Below are 21,457 nucleotides of genomic sequence, written 5' to 3'. Positions count from 1 at the left end.
AAAAAAAATTTTTTTTTACATTCTCCTTATCTTTAAAAAGAACATGTATCACTAAGACATCATACTTTTATTATTTATATAAGGATTTTCAGTTATCTGTTTACACTTAATTTAGGTGAAAAATCTCTTTTAAACTCAGAAGAATGATTTGACAGTTCACTAACAAAATCATGCATGGAGAAAGAAATTAAGAGAGGAATTCATGTGAATCTCCATTCTAATGTATGTTTCTATATGCAGAATTAGCAACTTAGAAGTTAGATATTTCCCTTCAGAATAATACATTTGAATGGCCATTTGCTATTCAGTCATAATTAAAGACTATCAACCACGAAGTTACTGTTAGAAGAAATAATCTTCCCATACAAAACAGCTGAGGAAAATATCTTAACATTCATATAATTTTAACAAAATTTATTTTGGTTCAAAACATTTCCACATCTTAAGAAAACAGCTTACCAAAATTTATGAAATCACATATTTGGTCTCACAAGAATGCGACTGATCCTTGCCAATCCTAATTTCTTGCAGATAAGTTCACACAGAATTTATTTTACAATTAATTAATTTTAATAAAGGATTTTATTTTCATGATTCATTTTATGCAATCTTCATGCCTGTTACTCACAAATTTATCTCTGAAATATCAATCATGTTCATTGTGATTCAAATTCATGTTACAAATTACTGGGCATTTACAATCTCAAAATTTGTAAAGGAGTTTTTGTAACCAAAAACTCCCAATATTTAAGAGTAAATAAATTCACCTACAACAGTTTTGTTAACACAGTCATTCAGTATGAAATTATAGCAGTATTAAATAGGTATTTTTCACAGTTTCATTAACAACCATTTATTTCTTAACACTGTACTGGCAATTAGGTAGATATTTTTTTATTACTTTTTATTAGCGAGGGCACATAATAGAGCGTCCACCATCTATTGGAAGAGTAGCTCCAGTAATAAAGGAAGAATTATCAGAGGCAAGAAATATGACAGCATCAGCAACTTCCTGGACCTCACCTACACGACCCATGGCATGTGTTGACTTTCCATGTTCCAGAAACTGAAAAATGGATAATAATGTTAATAATTAAATGTCTATAATTTTGAAGACAATCTTGACAATCTTTGAAATATAAGACATTATTACAAATAACTTGCACATTTTTCATGAAGCTTCTTACTGGAATATAACCTAGGAATACTTATACAGTATATACAGAAGCACACTGAGATCACAGACAGTGGTATATCGTACTTCCAGATATATCAGTGTGAAATGGAAATATCAATTTTAGGTTTTCACCTCCAGATTGAGCACCGAACTGTTTTTTCAAATCAGGTGCCAAAAGGAATGCCAAGAGTTTGAGTATGGAAGAAAGTGCATCAATCACAAATGAATACATGTTTATGCTAACAGTACACTGTAATTTCACTTTACAATACTGTACTGTACTCTGTCCTGCAGTTTATATTAACCTGTTAAGCATCCTTTATGAGAGATGTCGCAGAACCTGTATCATCACATTATCTTACTCGCAGAGCGGTCATTTGGTCTATGCTAATTTTTATGCTTTTTCATGTTCTTTTTTTACACTGATATTGATTTTTGTACAAAGATATTACAATAATGAATAATGTAGAATAAGAAAAGATGAAAGAATTTATTTTGCATTTTTATATGCTAAAGATTATAAGCATGAAACTTAGGAAAAAAATTATCCTTTCGAATGCTATTCCTTGAAACAAAGAGCCAGTAGATTAATGAATTGTTTCATTTCATTTTCATTCATGTCATACCATTTTAGTGCACTTGATATTGTAGGCAAACTTTCTATATATTCATCTAGAAACTGGAAGGAAAATTTGTTCGTTGTTCGTTACTGCTACAACGTGCTCCGTGACTGTCATTAAAAAAAACTTCTAAAAAAAAACTCCTCTGGGTTTCCCTTATCCTAAACACTAAATTTCACACCTTTGGGTGAACGAAACGTAAAAGGAACTTCATGGGGTTTCCCTTATCCTGAACAAAAAGTTTGTAGAATCCACAGCAGACAGAGAGAGAGAAAATTAGTTTTTGTGCTGATTATGGAAAAGGCACTGTTATTTCCTTTTATCATATTCATCATCATTCTCTGCAACGAGTAGTGATAATCTCTCTTCAGGCAAAAGATTTTCTTTCGCTTTAGATCACTCATTATGGGGGGGGATAAATGGGATCAAACAAAAAGAAATCAGTTGTTTATGAATGAACGCCAAAAGCGTAGCGGGAGGTGGAGGTCGTTGTCCTCTTGCCAGACTGTCTTTCCCTTGTAAAAAAAGTTACCATTTACTGCTAATTTAGCTCATAGTGTTACCAACTGATGTTCCTACAATATGTATGAGGGAAGAACATTTTGAAGTTTGGACTGAATTTAGTAGCGCACCAGCCTTGCAAGAGGTAGAATGTGTTACTCCGTTGAAGGCAGTGTGATATGGGGTGCGGCCGACCAAGGTATGTTAGTGACGCCTAACAGGTTAATAATAAGGCTTTTATCTTACTTTACAGGTACTGGTTGTTTATATAAATACCTTTATAGCAAAAAGGAAAACGGAATGACTTCAATACATACTATGTTAGAAAACGACTAACTTGATTAGTTGTCACACTTCTGTATGACACTTTAATACAAATTTATTAAGATTTTATTTTTATTAAACATTTTATATTTTGCTGTGTTTACATTAATATTTTAAAATTAGTAAATCATTGAACTGTAAAAAAAATGCAATTATAAGTGTTTTACAGTAGTTTGCAGGGTACAGGGTATAAATATACCTGTACTTTATAGCAAAAACACGTATTCACGTATATATACAACGATATATCAGTGTTTCTTTTATAGCAGTGTAGGCTTGGATGCTTTAATCCATTATCTGGGCGAGCTACTGTACAAGAATTTTAAGATTTTTGGGTACAGATATGACATTAAGAGGAAATATACCATCTGAAGTTGAAATTCCTGCCAAATGTCCCTGTAGTAACAGTATGAATAGGGTTGGCCAGTGATTCACCCACATGTAAAATAATTATTACTCTGACCAAAAGTTGGAACAAAACTGGAAACAACTTGTTTCAAACACCCAATACTTACTATTATTTCACATTCCTTCTTTGAATGTCCTACAAGCATTAGTGCCCTTTAAAAGAAAGTGGTTGTTTTCTTGCAGCACTGTGCATGCTTGAGTCAGCCAGCCAACAGGCTCATTCTGTTGTGCCTTTTGACAGTGCTAACGCTTGTGCTTATGAACTCCAGATATTTTTCATCGGGCTAAAGATATATACTATGAGCTCCAGATGTTTTTCATTGGGTTAAAGATATTATGAGCTCCAGATGTTTTTCATCGGGCTAAAGATAATAGAGCCTATTTCTGAACATGTGTTCATTCATAATGAAGCTAAATTTGGCTAAGAATTCTGGCTGAGCAAGAAGCCAAAGCTGAGGATACTGATGAGGCTAAGCTCGGTGAAGATTTTCAACTGCCTGAGAGGCCAAAGACAAAGCTGCAAAAATAATTTTTTCACATAACTTTCGTTACACAGGTAACAACCTATTACTAAAATGTGAGTAAAGGGTTATGAATGATAAAAAACAAATTCGGTTGTTTCTGTTACTGCAACAAAGGTGGAAAAGATCAAGACCAGAGACCAATGTGATGATTAGACTGTCTCTTGTATAAATATGGTATGGCCTTTATTTTATACTAATGGAAAAGAAAGTAATCCTGCTATGCTTAAATATTAGATTTTCTCTTTGTAATCTTTTTATGCTTTGTTAAGTGTTATTCTGTTTGCTAGCTCATTGTAAACTAGTCATGACTACCTAAGGAAATGAGCTAAATTAGCTTTGTCTGATTCTGGTAATTGAGTCTGCTTTTGTTTTTTAATTTAATCTTAGCTTTTTTATCTATTTTTTACTGTTACTGATAATTTGTATTGAGCAGGTTCTATGTATTCTCCTCTTCCCTGTTCTTGATATGTTTCACACAAAATTCATGAGCTACTGATGGTACTGTTTAATTGCAATTATTTTTTATGTGCCTATCAATACAAAGTTTCTTCTTATGCTTTTACCTGGTTATGTTTTACTCTAAGATGTCTTAATGAGACTGCTTGTGTCCGTAAAATACTACAGTAAAGTTTAATTACTCAATGGTCTGGTGAAACTACTGATAAGTATTATTATCTAACAAGTACTTTTATATCTCCTAGGTCCTGTTGCTCAATGCTGTCTTGTTATCAAAGCTTTACCTTCGCGAAAAACCATCTTGTGTAAGGTAAGAGGACGAGAGAGCACTCAGGCTGAGTACATATTGGAGTGGACATAATGCAGGTGAGTTTACACAGCAATGTACCTTACCTTAAAGCTTTAACGTGAAAAATGTGACTCATTCTTCTCCCTTTTCAAAACAAGGAGAAAGGGTTATGCTTTATCACCTGGGCTCATTATTTTGTAACTGGCTCTCATTACGATAAAAACTGCCTAAAAACTGTACTCCCATCCCCAGGCTCCTCCTGATTTTTCTAATACAGACTTTTCAGAGAAAACTTTCTTTAGCTCTGGGGGCCTATCAGCCTCTGCATTCTGATTCTAGGCTGTTTAGGTTGCAAGAGTAATTTTTTCCCCAATTCACTTTTCAAGTCAGGGAACATGACACAAGTGGTCATCATGGAACAGCCAATTCTGACATACAATCCTTCCACCTTAGAAGTAAGTTTCTTATACAAGAAGTCCAGGATATGATCCTCCAACCAGAGGAGTAAGTCTCCTATATGAAAGGTAATGGTTTGTATTCTCTTACAACACCATATTGTGTATTTTATATTTAGAAAAAATTAGCATTTTTTCTAAATATGAAAAACAGAGGGACTTTTATCATAATCCAACCATACTATCTTATAGTTCCTGATGCCAAAGGGAAAGTGCTGGGTTACCAAGAAGTGAGTGGGCAATACCCAGCCACTTGCCTATATATATATATACAGTATCATCAACTAACCACTGTGATATCACACTTCAACAACAGCATGCAGCTTGTCCTGAAATACTTCTATATAACAGGCTCTGGTTTGTATATGTAGGAAAAATGACATTTTTATAATAAAATAAAGTTTTATATAATTACCAAGTTTTTATAATAAAGTTTTATATAATTACCAAGTAATTACATAGCTATGGTTTCCTCTTGCACGGCAACTTAAATTCAAAATTTCGTGGGTAACGCTTCAAAGTTTAGTGCAGATGACTGGTCCCGCCCACTCACGGGAATACCAGGAATGACTTAGCAGACAACCCCAATCTGTTTATGCCATATGTCCATCAGAAGGGAGGCGGGAGGGCTCTGATCATGTAATTACTTGGTAAGTATATATAAAACTTTATTTTATTATAAAAAAATGACATTTTATAAGTAACTTGCCAAGTAATTACATAGCTGATTCCCACACTGACAGGAGGTGGGATACATGGACATACTCTATTCCAAAACATTAAGATACTTAATGAATTTGAAACAGAAAAAGTTGCTAGCAATGAAACAATGCTTGCCGTTCCTTATAAGTTAAGAGAGCCTGCAGTAGAAAACTGCCTCAGGTTAGTGCTCAACTTAACCTGTAGCGACGTGGCGGTATAGCCAGGCACGTCTTCTACTAAAGTGGGAGCTTTGTAGCCAAGGAGTACTCCGATGGCCAGCAAAGCATCAGTGGAAGTTATGCAGCTCAAGGAGTTATCCAATGGCTAGCAAAACTTTAACAAATGCCCTTGCCCAGAGTGTAGCACCAATATAAACATAACCACTGAAATAAAGACCACGACCCATTCACTGACAGTTATGGATGCAGATAGGAGAAAATCCTATGCTTCCTTCTGCGATGCCATGCTGGTTACTAATAATGATCACAAAGTACTGCAAGAATGTAATACTGTTTTAACTTTCTTCAAAAAGTGAGAAGTGAAGATCAATTACACTTCCAGAAGGTCAATTGCAGACTGGACATCAGGGGCACACAGTGCCTGAAAGCTAATGAGGTAGAGGCAATTGTAGCGTCTTAGCTTTCCTTTAACAGGTAGGCAAATAGCTCTCCTGAAACTGAGAGTGCGTCTCAAACAACATGCATTCATAAACTGAGGGTGAGACAGGATCTTGTCTGGACACTCTAGTTATGGATGGCCTTCTGATTAAAAGGTTTTTCAGGCAAAACCTGAAAGCTCAAACTAGACATTTCGCTCACTCTCACAGAGCCAGGGACGTCCAACAGATCTTGTTCACAGACTGTCTCCCCCTGAGCAGAATCTGCTTACTTGTCTATAGTCTGAAGCTCACCCACTCATTTGGCATTTGCTAGAGCTACAAGGAACAGAGTTTTCTAGTTAAGTTAATTGTTGTGGAATGGAGAGGCGCAATAGAAGGCCCCGTTAACCTCTCAAGAGCTATGTCCAAATTCTAATATACGGAGTACACTCCTCTCTGCATTGGAAGTCTCAAAAGACTTCATGGGTCGCTTAGATCTTGGTTAGAAGATGAAACTAGACCTTTGTGTTTACATAGTAAGCCTAGCATTGCTTTATGCCCCTGAAGGTGGAAGAAGAGAGCCCCTTGGCGGTCCTCAGGTATGAGAGGAGTTCTGCTATCAGAACTAAAGAGGAATTCGCAGACAAGATGTTATAGCTGTTACACCATCGGCAGAAGACTGCCTACTTAGTTTGGAGTAATTGGCAAGAAGACTGCTGTCTGCATCTTGCAACAGTCTCCGCAGTTGCTTGAAAAGTCTCCGCAGTTGCTTGAAAAGTTCACTTCTTCCAGGCAAACTCCCGGACAGTCTAAATCTGTCCAAAAAAAAAGAGCCGTCCACCCTTTAGTGGTATATCTTTTGAAGTGAGATTGTCCAAATAGAAATGGATTGTGGAAGGAGTCGTGAAGAGTCCACCAACAACCATATCTGGTTCAAGAACCAATATTCATAGTCCAGAATGGGCTAAAACTGTCATCATTAGGTTGCGATGAACCTGAAAACTTGTCCAGCCCTTCCTTGACCATGTCAAACGGTGGAAGAGCTTAGAGGTCCTGGTTGAAACGATCATGCAGAGAGGAGTCTGTTGCCCAGTCTAGAAGATTCCTTTAAGGATGCAGACAGTCAAGACTGGCCTGCCCCACAGAAGCACACAACCTAACAGCTTAGGGGATTCAAGGTCCACTCGAGAGTAAGAGGGAGTTTCTGACGACCCAGTTCAACCGCCAGAAATTCCAGTTGGACTAGAACAAACATTCTACCATCCATAGAAAAACCCTCTTGTCCCTTGGTGGCGAGAGCTGATGTAAAAAGTAAGGACTGTGATCTTGTCTAAAGGAATACCACAGTCTAGGAGTGAGCAAGGATCGAGAAGAAATGAAGTCTTATGCCACAGATATCGAAGCCTAAATTCTCACACTTGAAGACCCTGTCTCGTAGGACGGGTCTGAGATATCTTTCGGAGTCTGTATGTGGACATGAAATGAAGTATCCTACATATCTAAGAACTCCACCCAATCCCCCTGGAGAGTGGACGACAGGACTGTTCGGTTGGTCTCTGCAAGCGAGCAAACTCGTAGAACCTCGTGCAGACTCGCAGACAACTAAGTGCGATAACGCCTTGTGTGGACTCTGACACCTCATACAGACTGACAACATATGCGGAACTGTTTGACATGCTTATAGGAACTTGGAAAGTCCATAAGATACACAAAACATTGGCCATGGGTAACAATAGTCTTGAATACAACCAGGAATGACAACTTCTGCTGCAGGACTAATTCCATCTAAGCATCAGAGGGAGGGAAGGACAAAAAACACTTGTCTTGCCCCCTTAAAAAAACTAAGTCAGACTCCCAACCCCCTGTAGAGGTGACAACCTTCTTCAACAAGCTCATAAATTCATACACAAAAGTCCCTGTCTACAAAAGACAGTCCTCTGAGACACTAATTGATGTCACAAAAGGGAGTAATTCGGCCTGTCTGGGACTCTAGGCAAAGGTGGAACATGCTGAAAAGAGACAAAACCGCCTAAGAGCACTTGTATGGCACTCAAAGGAGGGAGTCCGATACTGAAGAAGGACACCCGATGATCAGAGACTATAGTTGGCCACTTGAAGACCAGAGTTTGGCGCGTTCAATTGGAAATTGCTCTAAAAAAAAAAAAAAGAACAACAGTCTGTTCTTAGAAGAGACAGGCGCTGAGCTAAAGAGAGCCTGGCATCAGCCACTAGTAGGCTGATGCCAGACGCATGAGAGCTGGTGCTGGAAGCTCTCTTTGAAGACGAGCTCTGGTGCTATAGGGAGCTCGGGTGCTATTGGAAGCTTGGGCGCTATTAGGCACTCGGGAGCTTATGTTCCACTTGGCACCAATACTGGCGTTCCACAGGCCTCCATTTAACCTGTAGCGACGCGGTGGCATAGCCAGGAGCGTCTGCTACTCAAGTGGCAGCTTTGCAGCAAAGGAGTTAACCGAAGGCTAGCAAAACTTCAGAAAGTACATCTCTATGGACGCCTTTACAATGGATGTCCATCGGCACCTATGGACAGCAGGCTTGACTGAGGAGCAACTACCAGGGGGCAAACCCCTCCAGACTCCCATGGACTTCAGTATGCCTCCTCCCTGGTGCATGGGACTGGGTTTAGGAGATCCGAGGGGCCAGATAGCTACCCCTTCACTACACATCCAGTAAGACTCCTTTCCAGTGGCTGTCTGTTGATACCTGGGACCGGCAACAGGCTCAACTGAGGGGGTGACTACCCATGTGCAAACCCCCCTTGGACTTCCAGTTTGCCTCCTCCCTGGTGCATGGGAGTCTGACAGTGACCTTCGTCTAGGAGCATCGAGGAATGAGTAGCCACCTCCTCCACTGCAAAACACTTCACTATTATTACAAGGTTAACATCTGTTGACCCTGACACAAGACTGGCAGTGGCACAGGAAGGAAGCGAGGGAGCCAGGCGCAGCAGCAAGTGGATAAAAAAGGCAGGAGGGCCAGCAGTAGGAGAGAGCTGGCGCCAGGATTTCGGTAACTGGCGCCCAGCACCTGAGCACGGACACCGAAGTGCCTAAGAGCGGGCGCTGAGCATCTGAAAATTGGCGCCAGGATCTTCACCTCCTCCACTGCACAACACTTCACGATTATTACAAGGGTAACATCTATTAACCCTGACACAAGACTGGCAATGGCACGGGAAGGAAGCGAGGGAGCCAGGCGCGGCAGCAAGTGGGTAAACAAGGCAGGAGGGCCAGCAGTAGGAGAAAGTTGGTCCAGGATCTCAGTAACTGGTGCTGAGCACCCAACAGTGGGTGCCAGCACTCTGCAGTTGGTGCCAGGCAAGATAATAGCTCGGGAGCTGGTAAGCGCTACTGGGCACTCTAGTATTAGCTAAAAATGTGGAACTCTTCACAATTCGTGTCATCTTGTTTAGTATATGTACTGCTGAGGCAAGTACCAAAGCACGGTTCTCAGCTGCGAGAATGTCTTCTTGCTAAAGCTCACTGTAACAAAAACATTAAGCACAATTCTCTCCTACTGCATTCCTGCCCTTACACTTTTCAGTTCTCTGCAAAGGAAAGTGTAATAATATATTCAATTAATTTTTTATGGACAAATGTTATGAAGTACACAGTACCATCATACAAACATCTCAAATCCTAACCAACATAACTCGAGATTACAGATATGTATCCATTACCGAAAATATTCGATCGGTAGGGAACACAATATCCAGTTTTTTATGCTACTCAGAAAAAGAAAAATTAACCTTTACTGACATAGTTCGAAGTACAGTAAGTACCATCATAGACACATCTCAGATCCTATCAAACAATGAGATTGTTATGTATTAAGTCTTGTGTATTATATTGCACATATCGAAGCCCTGCTTATGACTGGCGCATTGTGGGTTGTTGTGGTTTGGGATTGGGGAAGCACAGTCGATTGTAGCAAGATATAACAGCACCATAACCATTAAAGTCAACGTTTAGCCATCTGTATCTTAACCCTCTACTTTGGCCCATCCTGTAATAGAGACTTTCAGATAAGTGTTTACTACCAAAAAAGTTGGACAGGTAGCAAACACAATATTTACTTTATTATGCTATTCGGAAAAGGAAAGTTAACCTTTACCAAGAATAGTTGAAGTACACAGAGTATCATCATACAGACATGTCACAAATCCTCACAAACATTAATTGAGACTTGCAGAAAGTAATTCATTACCATAAATATTGCTTCAGCAATGAATGATTTGTTTACGTTTATGTTAACCAGTAAAGGGGGTAGTGCGGTAAACTAAGCTACTGGTAGTTAACCCATTTTATTACAAATTCACTACTGTGGCCTAGCAAAATATGATAAACCTGAATCAGATCTTAATAACAAAACAATAAACAATAAAATAATGATCCTGAAAGCTGTAGACTTGAAGGCTACCTGAAATCAGCGATAATACTTCACCGAAATCCGGTTTCCAACCGGCAAATTTAAGAACAAAGCTACCATCGACACTCTGTGTTTACTTGAGTGCAGCAGAAACAGACTGAGGTTGTCTGCTAGGCCGTTCCTGGTATTCCCATGAGTGGGTGGGACCAGTCATCTGCACTAAACTTTGAAGCATTACCCGTGAATTTTTGAATTTAAGCTGCCATGCAAGAGGAAACTATAGCTATGTAATTACTTGGTAAGTTACTTTATAAAAATACAATTGTTTATAAAATGTGGGGCATTACCTTCTTGTAGGCCTCGTCACTCATGCCAGATCTTTTATGAACTTCAGTTACGATGACACCTGGGTTAACTGCATTAACACGAACTCCTCGGTCAGCAACTTCCAAAGCTACAGAGCGAGTTAACTGATCTACAGCAGCTTTGCTCATATTATATGATACTACCCCAGGAAACTGGAAAGAGATACATAATTACAATCACTAATATTTTCTAAACAATGGTAAAATTGTCAACAGAACTAAGTCTTTCTTTCTCAAAATGACATTGCAGTTGAGTACTGCACTGTACAGTAATGTCACTCACAAATCAGTGAACTGCAAATTAATTTTATAGATTAGTTTATTCCACTGCAACATTACTCTTGTATTTTAGACTATCTCTTATTTTTTAAACAATTAAATGGTCATGATCAAGTTAAAGCTATAATAATTCATTCATCTAATGTTAAGGGAACTGTTAGTATATAAATGAAGTTTCATCAATTATAGATTATGGGAATCAGGTAGATATATTTGACCAACTCCAAAAAAGTTTAAGATCATTACTAAATGAATGATTTACATTCTGCACTGGCGCCAAGTGTTTTTTAACTATACAGTAGTCTGATAAGAATCTAATTTCACAGTTCTAGATATTCATAGGGCTTGGCCTGATTTTTTATTTTTAAATGAGACCAAAAAGAGGAACAAAATAAAATGAAAGTTGGGAAATTACACCGGAACAGACCAACAAGCAGAGAGCAATGCCACAGGGGTCTAAGAAACTATAAAAGCTTCTAGCATTGTTTGACTGTGCAGCTTGCATACCCCATTGTAGGCAGTAGTCCCCTACTGGGGTCTTCCCCAAGTAAACCTGTACAAGTTAAACCTGGTATAACATTGCAATCCTTTTCTGTGATGATACCTGTACATCTTAACATAATAAATCAATGTTTTACCACTTCCTCTCATTTGTATGTTATTGCTTCTCTATGGGATTCTTAATGTTTTTGGTCACTAATCCCTGACACTGTAAAATTCCAGTACTGCTTCCTCCCCCCCTTGGTTTCTCTCTCCAATGATACATCTTCCATCAAATACTTTAAACTAACTGTTAGTTCCTGTGTGGACATTTTGGTCTCCTACTAACAATACTGTATACTGTACCCTCTTACCCTAGCACTTCTGTCACTGCATCTTATAGCCTTTGATATACTTACTTTTCTTATTCTGGTCATCCTGACTGTGGAGAGTATACCAAGAAAACTTGCAATGCATTCTTTCCTAGGATAAATTAAGTCTTTATTATTCTTCCATTTATTCATCTTATTTCTCACTTACCCATTTCATCTTTAGCCAGTCTTGTCTCACTGCCATGCCACCAGATTTAATATTTCTCCTTGTCACCACCAACTGTTTTTGTAGCAATATTTCTTCTAGTTTGCATCTTCACCAGTTTCCTTCCTACTTTCTCCTTGCAAATGTTCCTAAATTGACTGTGCTCAATCTGTTCCTTTGTACTTGCTGTACACTATTTCAGTTTACTTCATAAATTCTTCATACCCACTGCCTACTTAAGAAGCTCACAGGTACTGGAGATTATTTTACTAAGAAAGGTAATTTTTCAGAGACATTATCTTATTTATGAGTTCTGAATGCCTTGACAAACTCAATCCAACCATATTGTCTAACACAGGGACAGGCTTTTGAAGGATTATTAAATTAAAATATGAGTTTTGAAACCTACAGGGTGGGAATTTGGATGAAAATGAGATATATATTTATGTATGCTCAAGCTATAGGTTAACATTACTTAAAGTAGAGAGTACTGAAATATATAATTTTGTATATATATCACTAACAGTCTGAGTATAATTATGCTGACCATCATGGCTGAAAGGGATCCTGAGATACTTCCATTAAGTCACTGCTCCTGGGGCAAGATTTTTTTTTTTTTTTTTTTTTTTTTATAAATACAGGTATATCCTTGGATATGAAATTAAACATGGTTAATAAAAAATAGTTTCCCTTCCAAATGTTCTCAGGACAATATGCTAAATACTTACTGCTTCAAGACTACAAAGTCCATTCTGTCATTCACCATTTTTCAATTTTTCAAATAACCCTATGATTCAAATAACCCTATGAATTATACTTACAGCTCTAAGTCCTGTCACTGAAGAAATATTAACTATATTCCCTTTCTGCTGCAGGATGTGAGGCAAAGCCAATTTCATCATCAAGAACAAAGATCGGACATTAACATTCATCTGTTTGTCATAGTCTTCCATTGAAATAGTTTCAATACCACCACTAATTAATATTCCTGTAATAAAAAACAAGCATTATTTTGACTGAATACAGTAAAATAGAATTTAGAATTTAGGCCAAGTGCTGGGACCTAAGAAGTCATTAAGGGCTGAAAGGGAAACTGAGAACAGAAAGGTTTAAAAGGTGTAACAAGAAGAGAGCTTCGCAGTTGCACTATGTTTCAACTGTTAGGAGAGGGTGAAAAGTAAGATGGAAGAAAGAGAATAAGAAAATAGGTAAAGGAATGAAAGGGGTTGCAACTAAGGTCCAAAGGGACGCTGCAAAGAATCTTAATGCCTACAGTGCACTGATGGCCCCACCCCCCTATGGAGCATTATTTTTATTAATTTTTATGCTAGTGAAAAATTTGAGGACAAATTGGTTATGTGTTTTGAAATTGAAAATGTGGTTATTACTAATGGTAAACATGTACTACAGTATAACTAATTACATGTGCCTTTATTTTACCACATGACAAAACCATCCACTCTGAGTATTATAAATTTGTTTAATGGTGAAAGTGACCACTGTAACATGATGTCTGCTTAACCTAGAAGCACAAAACATTAAGACTTATTAATTCACATTTTATCCTCACCTTCTACTGCTAATATAAAATTTTACAAAATAATCAAGTCACAAATTTACCCCACACATACTGTATGCTTACCAGCACTATTTACCAATATATCGAGACGGCCAAAATGTGACACAGTTGATGATATAACACGTTCACAATCAGCATCTTCGCTGAGATCAGCTTGTATGCTTTTGACCTGTTTAAAGAAAAATATGAAATTTCTTAGTGATGAAATTTTGAGAAAAGCTTCTTTATAAAAATTGTCTCATCTAATCTAATTAGTCTAATAAACATACTATTGCACTGCAAGAGCACACATTCACTAAAATCAGTGAGCTCACTGGCAAGGAACTTTCTGTGAAATTGAACTATAATGATTTTCTTTTGGAAAATTGTCTGGCCAAATTAGGTAGTGGTCCTTATGAATGGGGTATAATGATGTAGGCTAGTAAGAAAACCATATTGAGGGTAAAGTCTCTACCTGGTACCTTGCTAAGGGGCTTTCAGAGTACCTCACTGAGATTTTGAGGACGAGACACATATACCAATGTTCAAAGCTTCTCAAGAGCATAAAGAACTATGAGGATGAGATCCATGCCTTTAACACAAAACTCTTGGTTTAGAGCACAGCAACAGCCCTTAATTTCATGGATGGAAGTAGACAAGGAAAACTGCAATCTGCTGGGTGGTGGCTTGAACCAGAGAGAGACCTCACCTCTAATGCCACACCAACCACACATAGGCAATTAACTGATACAGGCCTGCCGAAGATCTACAAACTGTCTACGACATCTCCGGCACAATCTTAAGAAAAAAGCTGTTCTTTCTCAAGAGGCACTGGATAGTTTCCAGCTGTGAAGAATTTAACAGAAGGATTTTATAGACTGATGGAACCTTGCCAGTTGGGGCCAAAAAAGAAGAGTGGATTGCAGGGTTCCTGTTAAGGTGTTTCACCAAGAAGAGCCTGGGGATTTAAGTACCTCTTAGTTTACAAGTAATAAGAATTCAACAAGGTTCTGCTGAAGTCCTGGGATGAACCGCACTCTGCTGATCAGCTGACAGGTCCTGCTGAACAGGAAAAAGATGTAATATCCAGGTTGTTCCATATGTGCTGGAAGGCATTCCTTTGTAGCCTAGGGGTCTGGAGCTAGGGAACAAAACACTGGGAGTTTCCCATTCAGCCATGTGGCAAGTACATTGCTCACTGGTGTTTCCTACAACTAGAATGGCCTCCCTACAATGCAATGATGAAGGGACCACTGGTATAGTGATTGCTGTCTTGGTATTCTATTTGGGTATCAAGAGTGGTGCTTGTCCTTGAGCAATGAAATTTCACTTGATATGTATCATGTTTGGTTACTGCTGCAGTGTGGAGTATGTGATGAAGAGTTTAGGAAACCTGACTGGCATTCACCTGAGTACCTTGAGGTGATGGACAACTGAAATCAAAGAACCAAGTGTTTGGTTGAAACTTGCCCCTGGTAACTGAGTTGGTCAAAGATAATTTTCTGACAGCCCTGAATGTTCCTGGCTAATAGTTTCATGGAGTGGCATTCTGCCCACTTGTGCATCTGCCATGCTAAGAAGCAGAAAGGGAGGAAAACCACCCCCAAATGGTTGTTGATATACAACACTACACTGTTGTCGCTTATCAGCACCATTAACTGACACAAATGATTAAATCCTCCAGCTCTGTAGTCTGGCCCACCTCTAATGATTTTATTTTTCCAAACAGCTTTAACAAAGCTGGGAAGAATGGGGATGGTAATTATGCATTTTTAATGGATTAAAGACATACAAACAATAATGATCACATTTTTTATCTGATGCTGCAAACTGTGGTTAATTATGGTTGATGGGTTTATCATGAAACAAATAAATTGTCTCTTTTGATCTTTAGGGTTTACAAGACAAGACTTTATATCCTTGAGTTTGGACTTATCATTTCATGAATTAGGGCTCTACAGTAAATTATAATGTAGAAAAGAGGAAATCCTCCTCTTCCTAAACAGTCCTTCAACTATGAATTATTACTGTTGTACTGAGCAGTGAGATATTCAAACAACCATTTTAAAGTCAATCTTCCAATTTATAACCTGAATACAAATGTACATAAAAATATTAACTGTCTACTAAAAAACACACACAACACTAAAATTCTAGCTATTCACTCATTACTTTATGTGAAGTTCAAAGCTATTGCAGATTCTTGTTAAGTGCCAAGGTGTGACTTAAGTTCTCTCCTGCAATGAATAATTTTAAGGGTGAACTCACAGATGGTACTTGAGAGTTTTCACCTTGGTAGGTATGCTTCAATGATCAAATTTCAAGAGTACAGTAGAGCCCCGGCCCTCCACACTAATCCGTTCCAGAAGCGTCAAGATTCGATTTAGTCGAATTCCAAATCAATTTCTCCCATACGAAATAACTGAAAATGGATTAATTCGTTCCTGACCACCAGTCATTACCCCAACCTTGCCTTTTTATACCAAGCATTACACAAATTACAATTAAATAAGTTCAGAGTTGAAAAATTTACCGTATTAGAAGCACTTTTTACATTTTTAAATGCATACTGTATAAAAAAAATTGGCCTACGACCAATGCAGCCGTATTACCGATGGTAGACCGAGCGCCATAGGCTAGGCTAGGTAGCCTATAGGCACTACCAGAATGTACTGTAACAGGTAAACAAGCCTGATTATTAAAGTAAATTAATAATACATTAAAAATAAGCTGAATTACTGTATGTCTGTTATCATAAAATTAAGAAAAATTTCCTAAGTTACCTTGGCACTCAGCAGCTTGTGGCATGAGCATATGTAAACAAACCAAAGCGTCATCCTGGTGGCGTATCACAGTACTAATTACATAAACACTGTTTACGTTCAGTATTAATTTATGGTAAATTTCATACAGTCTACTGGAATAGTGTACACAATCACTGTAAAACATATTTCAGTAAATGTTATGATACCCTAACATGTTTTTTTCCATAAAATATCCTTGTAAGCAGCATCTCTGAGTTAACCTCAAGCTAACATCTTTACCAAGAAGCTTAAGAAGTCGTTCACTACCAAACAGCACACAAACATTGCATTCCCAACAGAAATGCACACATGCGCCTCTGCCTAAAAGAAAAATTGAGCATGAGACCCTGGTTGCCATGTAAACACTTTCTCATCTATAGAAGAGGTTAGCCCAAGGTTAACTCAGAGATGCTGCTTACAAGGATATTTTATGGAAAAAAACAAATTAACAGTTACGAACGTACTACAATGTATGTACTGTACTAAATTTTTATCATCTATACTGTATACATAATATCCAAATGTCTGAATGTAGATAGCCAACAACGCCGACTAGCGGCAGCTGACAGAAACACTTTTGTTTACAAACATCATATGATTCTTTGGGTCGGATTCCGGTTTGTTTTTCGAGCTCTCACACAAAATTTACTTGACATTTCGCGTCAAAATCCGATTATGTCCAGTTCTGGTACGGTCGAGGACCGGGGTTCTACTGTACTGTATTTCCCATGTGAAAGAGGCCATCTGTGTTACATATTAGTCCATGTCAGTTCAGGAACGTGCTCTCACAAAGGTCAAATAGGGCAGATAATAGTAAGAAAGTCACTAATCCCAACTTTAGTTTTAGTTTAAAGAACATGAAAAACATCCTCTATAAGCTAGACAATTAGGGTGAAAATCCAGAATGGATTTTTGTATTGTAAAAAAAAATATATAAAAAAGATCTGGGGTCTTTTTCCCACACTAAGCACACTATAATTTTTGTCTTCCAAGTACTTTGTCTTCCAAGTACAATGCCAATTGTTTAATTAGAGAGCCTGATGGTAGCAATTACAGAACCACTCTCATGCTATTACATGTGATGCCATTTTTGATCTACCAGTTACAGTATAAACTTAAAAAGACAACTTTGACAATGGATAGGAGTCCAGACATAGTTTAATTGGACGAAAGTTGCCTCTGGCATTACCCCGTATTCTACTTATTATGCAACACATAGAAAAATGCCTGTATATCACACAAGATGGACATTTACAACACCCTCCCACACAAGATGGACATTTACAACACCCTCCAAGAATCAAAATTCCCTGTATAATGTATAAATGTGCTTTGTACAGAAGAAAGAATACAGCTTTATTTTAAAAATTATTTCACAATAGAAACACAATTGTTTTATTCAGCAAAAATAGCCCACCCCTGAACCTCTTACATTTATATGTAGGGTTTCATACTGCTACAACTGGCATCTGAGCTTCATGAAAAAATTTTGTTGATGCAGACTTCTAAATGGATGCATTTGAAAATATTTGTGACCATGCTAAGTCACTGAATTGATTTGACAAGTCAGTTTTGCTATACAAAAAATGACTGAACCCAACCTAAATACTATAATATCTCTCAGAATCTTTGTTTTTGATGAGCTTTAAGGAATATGGTATACTGTACCTTGCCTTCTGGAGCACCAGCTTCATGACATAGATGGGTTACTTCTTTAAGAGCATCAGCATTGCGACCTGTAATTGCAACATAGCATCCTTCTTTTGCCAGTGCTATAGCACACCCTCTGCCAATACCTGATGAGGCACCTGAAAATAAGGAATATACATTATAACAAGATTTGTTTATACATCCATTGTTCTTGGGGCTAGTACATTTACAAAGATATAATAAAATTAAAAAATATTGTATATGCAGTAGTTACAAAGAAAAAATTTAAACAAAAAATAAGACAACCTGCATTCAGTGGAACATATCTACGGCCAAAATTGATGCAAACAAGCACAGAACTTGAAATTATATGAGGAGGAAACTCAGACCTAGAAAGTCCCAAAAACAGTAAAAATTAAAACATTCAGGCTTCTGTTTATTGTGAAATAAGCAGTATATACTCAGCTGACCACAAAAGATATTAAGATTGTTTTCAAGTGTAATTTAATCATTCCCCAAGCACACATGATATTTAAAAAGCAAAGGAATGAACCCCATCTTCTTACCATTGTATTATTAGTTTTTCCAATACTTACCCAAGTACTAGTCTTAAGCCTTAAGGATATTTCAAGTTGAGGAAGGGGGGAGATGTCTATGTGCAGTGTAAGACATCTTGATGGAGATCTCAAGTGATCAATTTGAAATAAATGAACATGTAAAAAATCACTAATAAGTGTCTCTCCTTCACAGAACAAACCTTGGATGACAGTCAATTAAGTTACTGAGAATGAGAATGGGACAATAGGAAATGTGCACCTGAACTGTGTACCTCCAAACTTTAAGGTAAGGAATATACTAATTGTAACGCTAAGGAAGAGACAGGGGGGAAGCCCCCTGGCCAATTACAACCAGGTGTGCAAGGTTAGGTTGATATTAGTTTTTGTTTCATTTTTATGATTTAGGCTATGGTTCCCAAGGTGACATTAGGAGGGGTGAGGTCTATCCAACAACCATGTAAGGGCCTGATGCCATAGGGTAGGTTTGGTTAGGAGGGGTGGGGTCTATCCAACACCCAAATAAGGACCTGACACCCTAGCATAGGTTGGGTTGTAGGCCTATTCCAGTATTTTGACTTTTATGGTACTCTCTACTTAGGTTGGGGTCCAGGGCCAAAGCTTTGTTCCTCTCCCTCGCTCTCTCTTTCCCCATGCCAGGCAAGGACCCATCACCATAGGTTAGGTTACATAAAGAAACACCCCTGTATTATACTCTATGACTCCTACGGTGCTCAAGGTCACATTAGTTTTTGCCCCCCCCCCTTAGGATTCCCGGTAACAGTCCTTAATAGATTTTCATGCTTTTAGAATTGAGTGTTACCTTTGATGTGTGAACTGTGTAGGCTGTTTTGTCAGATATTGTTGTGATTTATACATTTACTATCTTTCAGACTGGTGCATTGCACACGATTTTAGGTTTTCCTCAACCCCCAAAAAACCCGTTTGCATTGGGGTTCCCCCATTATTATTGGTTATAGCCTAGGGGGATGGGTTAAGACGTAAAAGTATCGTTTGATTAATATACTTTGTTTGCTTAATAATAAAAATGCCGAAAAAAGGGGTGCAGAAAATTATTAAAGATAATACTCATAGTATTGTCCTGCATTCTTACTCGACTGTAGGTTTAAAAACAACCTTTACCGGTTTTAGCCCCATGTCAGTAAATGAGATTCCTGGACTGCTGATTCTGAACTGAAGATAGGACCTTGGTAATTGGAATGGCCGGCATTGGTAGCCTATGCCTATATACAGCAATTTCAATCATACAGATTGGGCAACGCAGGTATAGCCTGCCAGCAAGAGATTTCATTATTTTAAAGAACATCACTAAGCCTCAAACTCAATCAAATCCAATATCACCATCCCGTTAACTTACCGTAGCCAAGCTTAATGTAATTTAATCATACCTGTTACTAAGGCCACTTTTCCCTTGAGTCCTCTGCCATTAGACGATGACATTTTGAGAAAGGGAGATATATTTTAGCCAGGCCTCACCACCACACTTCTATTCTCCTGATCTTTACGCTGTGCTAAAAAAATTAATTTACTTGGAGCGAGTGTTATCAACAGTACCGATCACATGGGAAACTTAACGGTATCCATGTGATCTACTTTCGGGTCTTCTGTTGGGGGGGAGGTAGGGGGGAGAATTGAGATAGTAACCGACTCTCAAAGCGCGATGACGCGGACATAGTCAGGGCCGCGGTTTGGGCATTTGTTGGGTTGGTAGGGGTGGCCCGGTGGGGTAAACCTACCAAAGCCCACCGAAGTGTAGGCTAAACAATTAAGTGGATATATACAGTATCACGGTCACAACAATTCTTTGCGTTTCAGGGAATTAGGGAAAATCATTCTCTGTCAATGTTTAGAATACACACACACACACACATTATATATATATATATATATATATATATATATATATATATATATATATATATATATATATATATATATATATATATATATATATAATAACAACTAGTTCTATGACAAATGCTTGATTTGAGAAAAAATACAGCATCCTCTGAACTTTGGATCGTAGATAACCTCCCGTGCCATAAAAACCCAAGGGGCATCAGGTTCCTCACGCACCTACACGTGAGAAACTGCAGTTGTACATCAAACCCATTTCCCCGGTCACGGTGGGTGGTTAGTACACCTCACGGGGTGCACTGTAGGCATTACTAAAGGTTTTTAAGGAAAGGGTTTGAGTGACATACTGGCTGGGTGTTGTCTAGTTTATTGGTGGTTCCTTACTGAATTAAATTACAGAATCTTCGAAGTTATTATTGGCTGCCATGGCTGGTGCGAGCCGTAAAGTAGTTTCTACACACACACACACACACACACACACACACACACACACACAAGGCAAAACAGAGATTATGTTTCGGACATCTGTGCTTGACGACAGACAAACAGATGGCGATTGTGAGAGATATAATAAACGTACAATGATAAAACATATATCAATGGAAAGGCCAGGAAATTCCACATATAGACATTTGCATGAGATCCGAGGCAGATTAATGAATACAATGCAGTAGCATAATATGTGAAATGGCGAGACGTTTGGCGTCTTCACAAACAGAAACATACATACAGTTTGACAGTTGACACAGAAGATTCGGTGGAACATTATGAGTACATGATCGGAATGCTTGCATGGCAATGGAAGTAGTGGTGATTGTACATGAATCGAGACAACAATGGTTAGAGAGAAATAGACTGGAATATTGTACGGTATAAGCTGCGTTCCTTCGAGCGATGGCAGCTGACACACGG

General features: G+C 38.2%; 1 protein-coding gene and 1 long non-coding RNA gene across 3 annotated transcripts in view; one reads left to right on the top strand and one right to left on the bottom strand.

The window, feature by feature from the left end:
- LOC136835629 (uncharacterized) overlaps positions 1 to 4,376 on the top strand; it is a 22,640-nt gene extending 18,264 nt beyond the window's left edge. Inside the window, exon 2 of the long non-coding RNA XR_010852215.1 lies at positions 4,256 to 4,376. This is a non-coding gene — a long non-coding RNA (uncharacterized lncRNA). The remainder of the gene's footprint in view (positions 1 to 4,255) is intronic.
- Positions 400 to 21,457, bottom strand: LOC136835626 (uncharacterized oxidoreductase TM_0325-like). Of its 2 annotated transcripts, none has more exons than XM_067099402.1 (6): positions 21,276 to 21,457; positions 18,132 to 18,271; positions 13,744 to 13,849; positions 12,923 to 13,089; positions 10,788 to 10,958; positions 400 to 1,066 (listed from the first exon to the last, which is right to left on the bottom strand). In XM_067099402.1, exons 1-6 carry the CDS (start codon positions 21,337 to 21,339, stop codon positions 908 to 910), a joined length of 807 nt encoding a protein of 268 aa, XP_066955503.1. In that variant the 5' UTR covers positions 21,340 to 21,457; the 3' UTR covers positions 400 to 907. The 2 variants fall into 2 exon arrangements, with proteins under 2 accessions (XP_066955503.1, XP_066955514.1); XM_067099413.1 differs by lacking the exon at positions 21,276 to 21,457 and adding an exon at positions 20,077 to 20,432.

The sequence above is a fragment of the Macrobrachium rosenbergii genome, chromosome 4 (assembly GCF_040412425.1).
Source record: "Macrobrachium rosenbergii isolate ZJJX-2024 chromosome 4, ASM4041242v1, whole genome shotgun sequence".
Taxonomy (NCBI): Eukaryota; Metazoa; Arthropoda; class Malacostraca; order Decapoda; family Palaemonidae; genus Macrobrachium; species Macrobrachium rosenbergii.
Note: the sequence above shows the minus strand (reverse complement) of the source record. Positions and strands in the feature narration are given on the sequence as shown.

What these genes read in the sequence shown, in the direction of transcription:
- LOC136835626 (XM_067099402.1), bottom strand. Translation starts at nt 21,339, where the DNA reads ATGCAAGCATTCCGATCATGTACTCATAATGTTCCACCGAATCTTCTG. An exon ending in TCTGTGTCAACTGTCAAACT is followed by an intron (nt 18,272 to 21,275) that starts GTATGTATGTTT and finishes CCTTATTTTCAG; the next exon opens with GTGCCTCATCAGGTATTGGC. An exon ending in TATATTGGTAAATAGTGCTG is followed by an intron (nt 13,090 to 13,743) that starts GTAAGCATACAG and finishes TTTTTATTACAG; the next exon opens with GAATATTAATTAGTGGTGGT.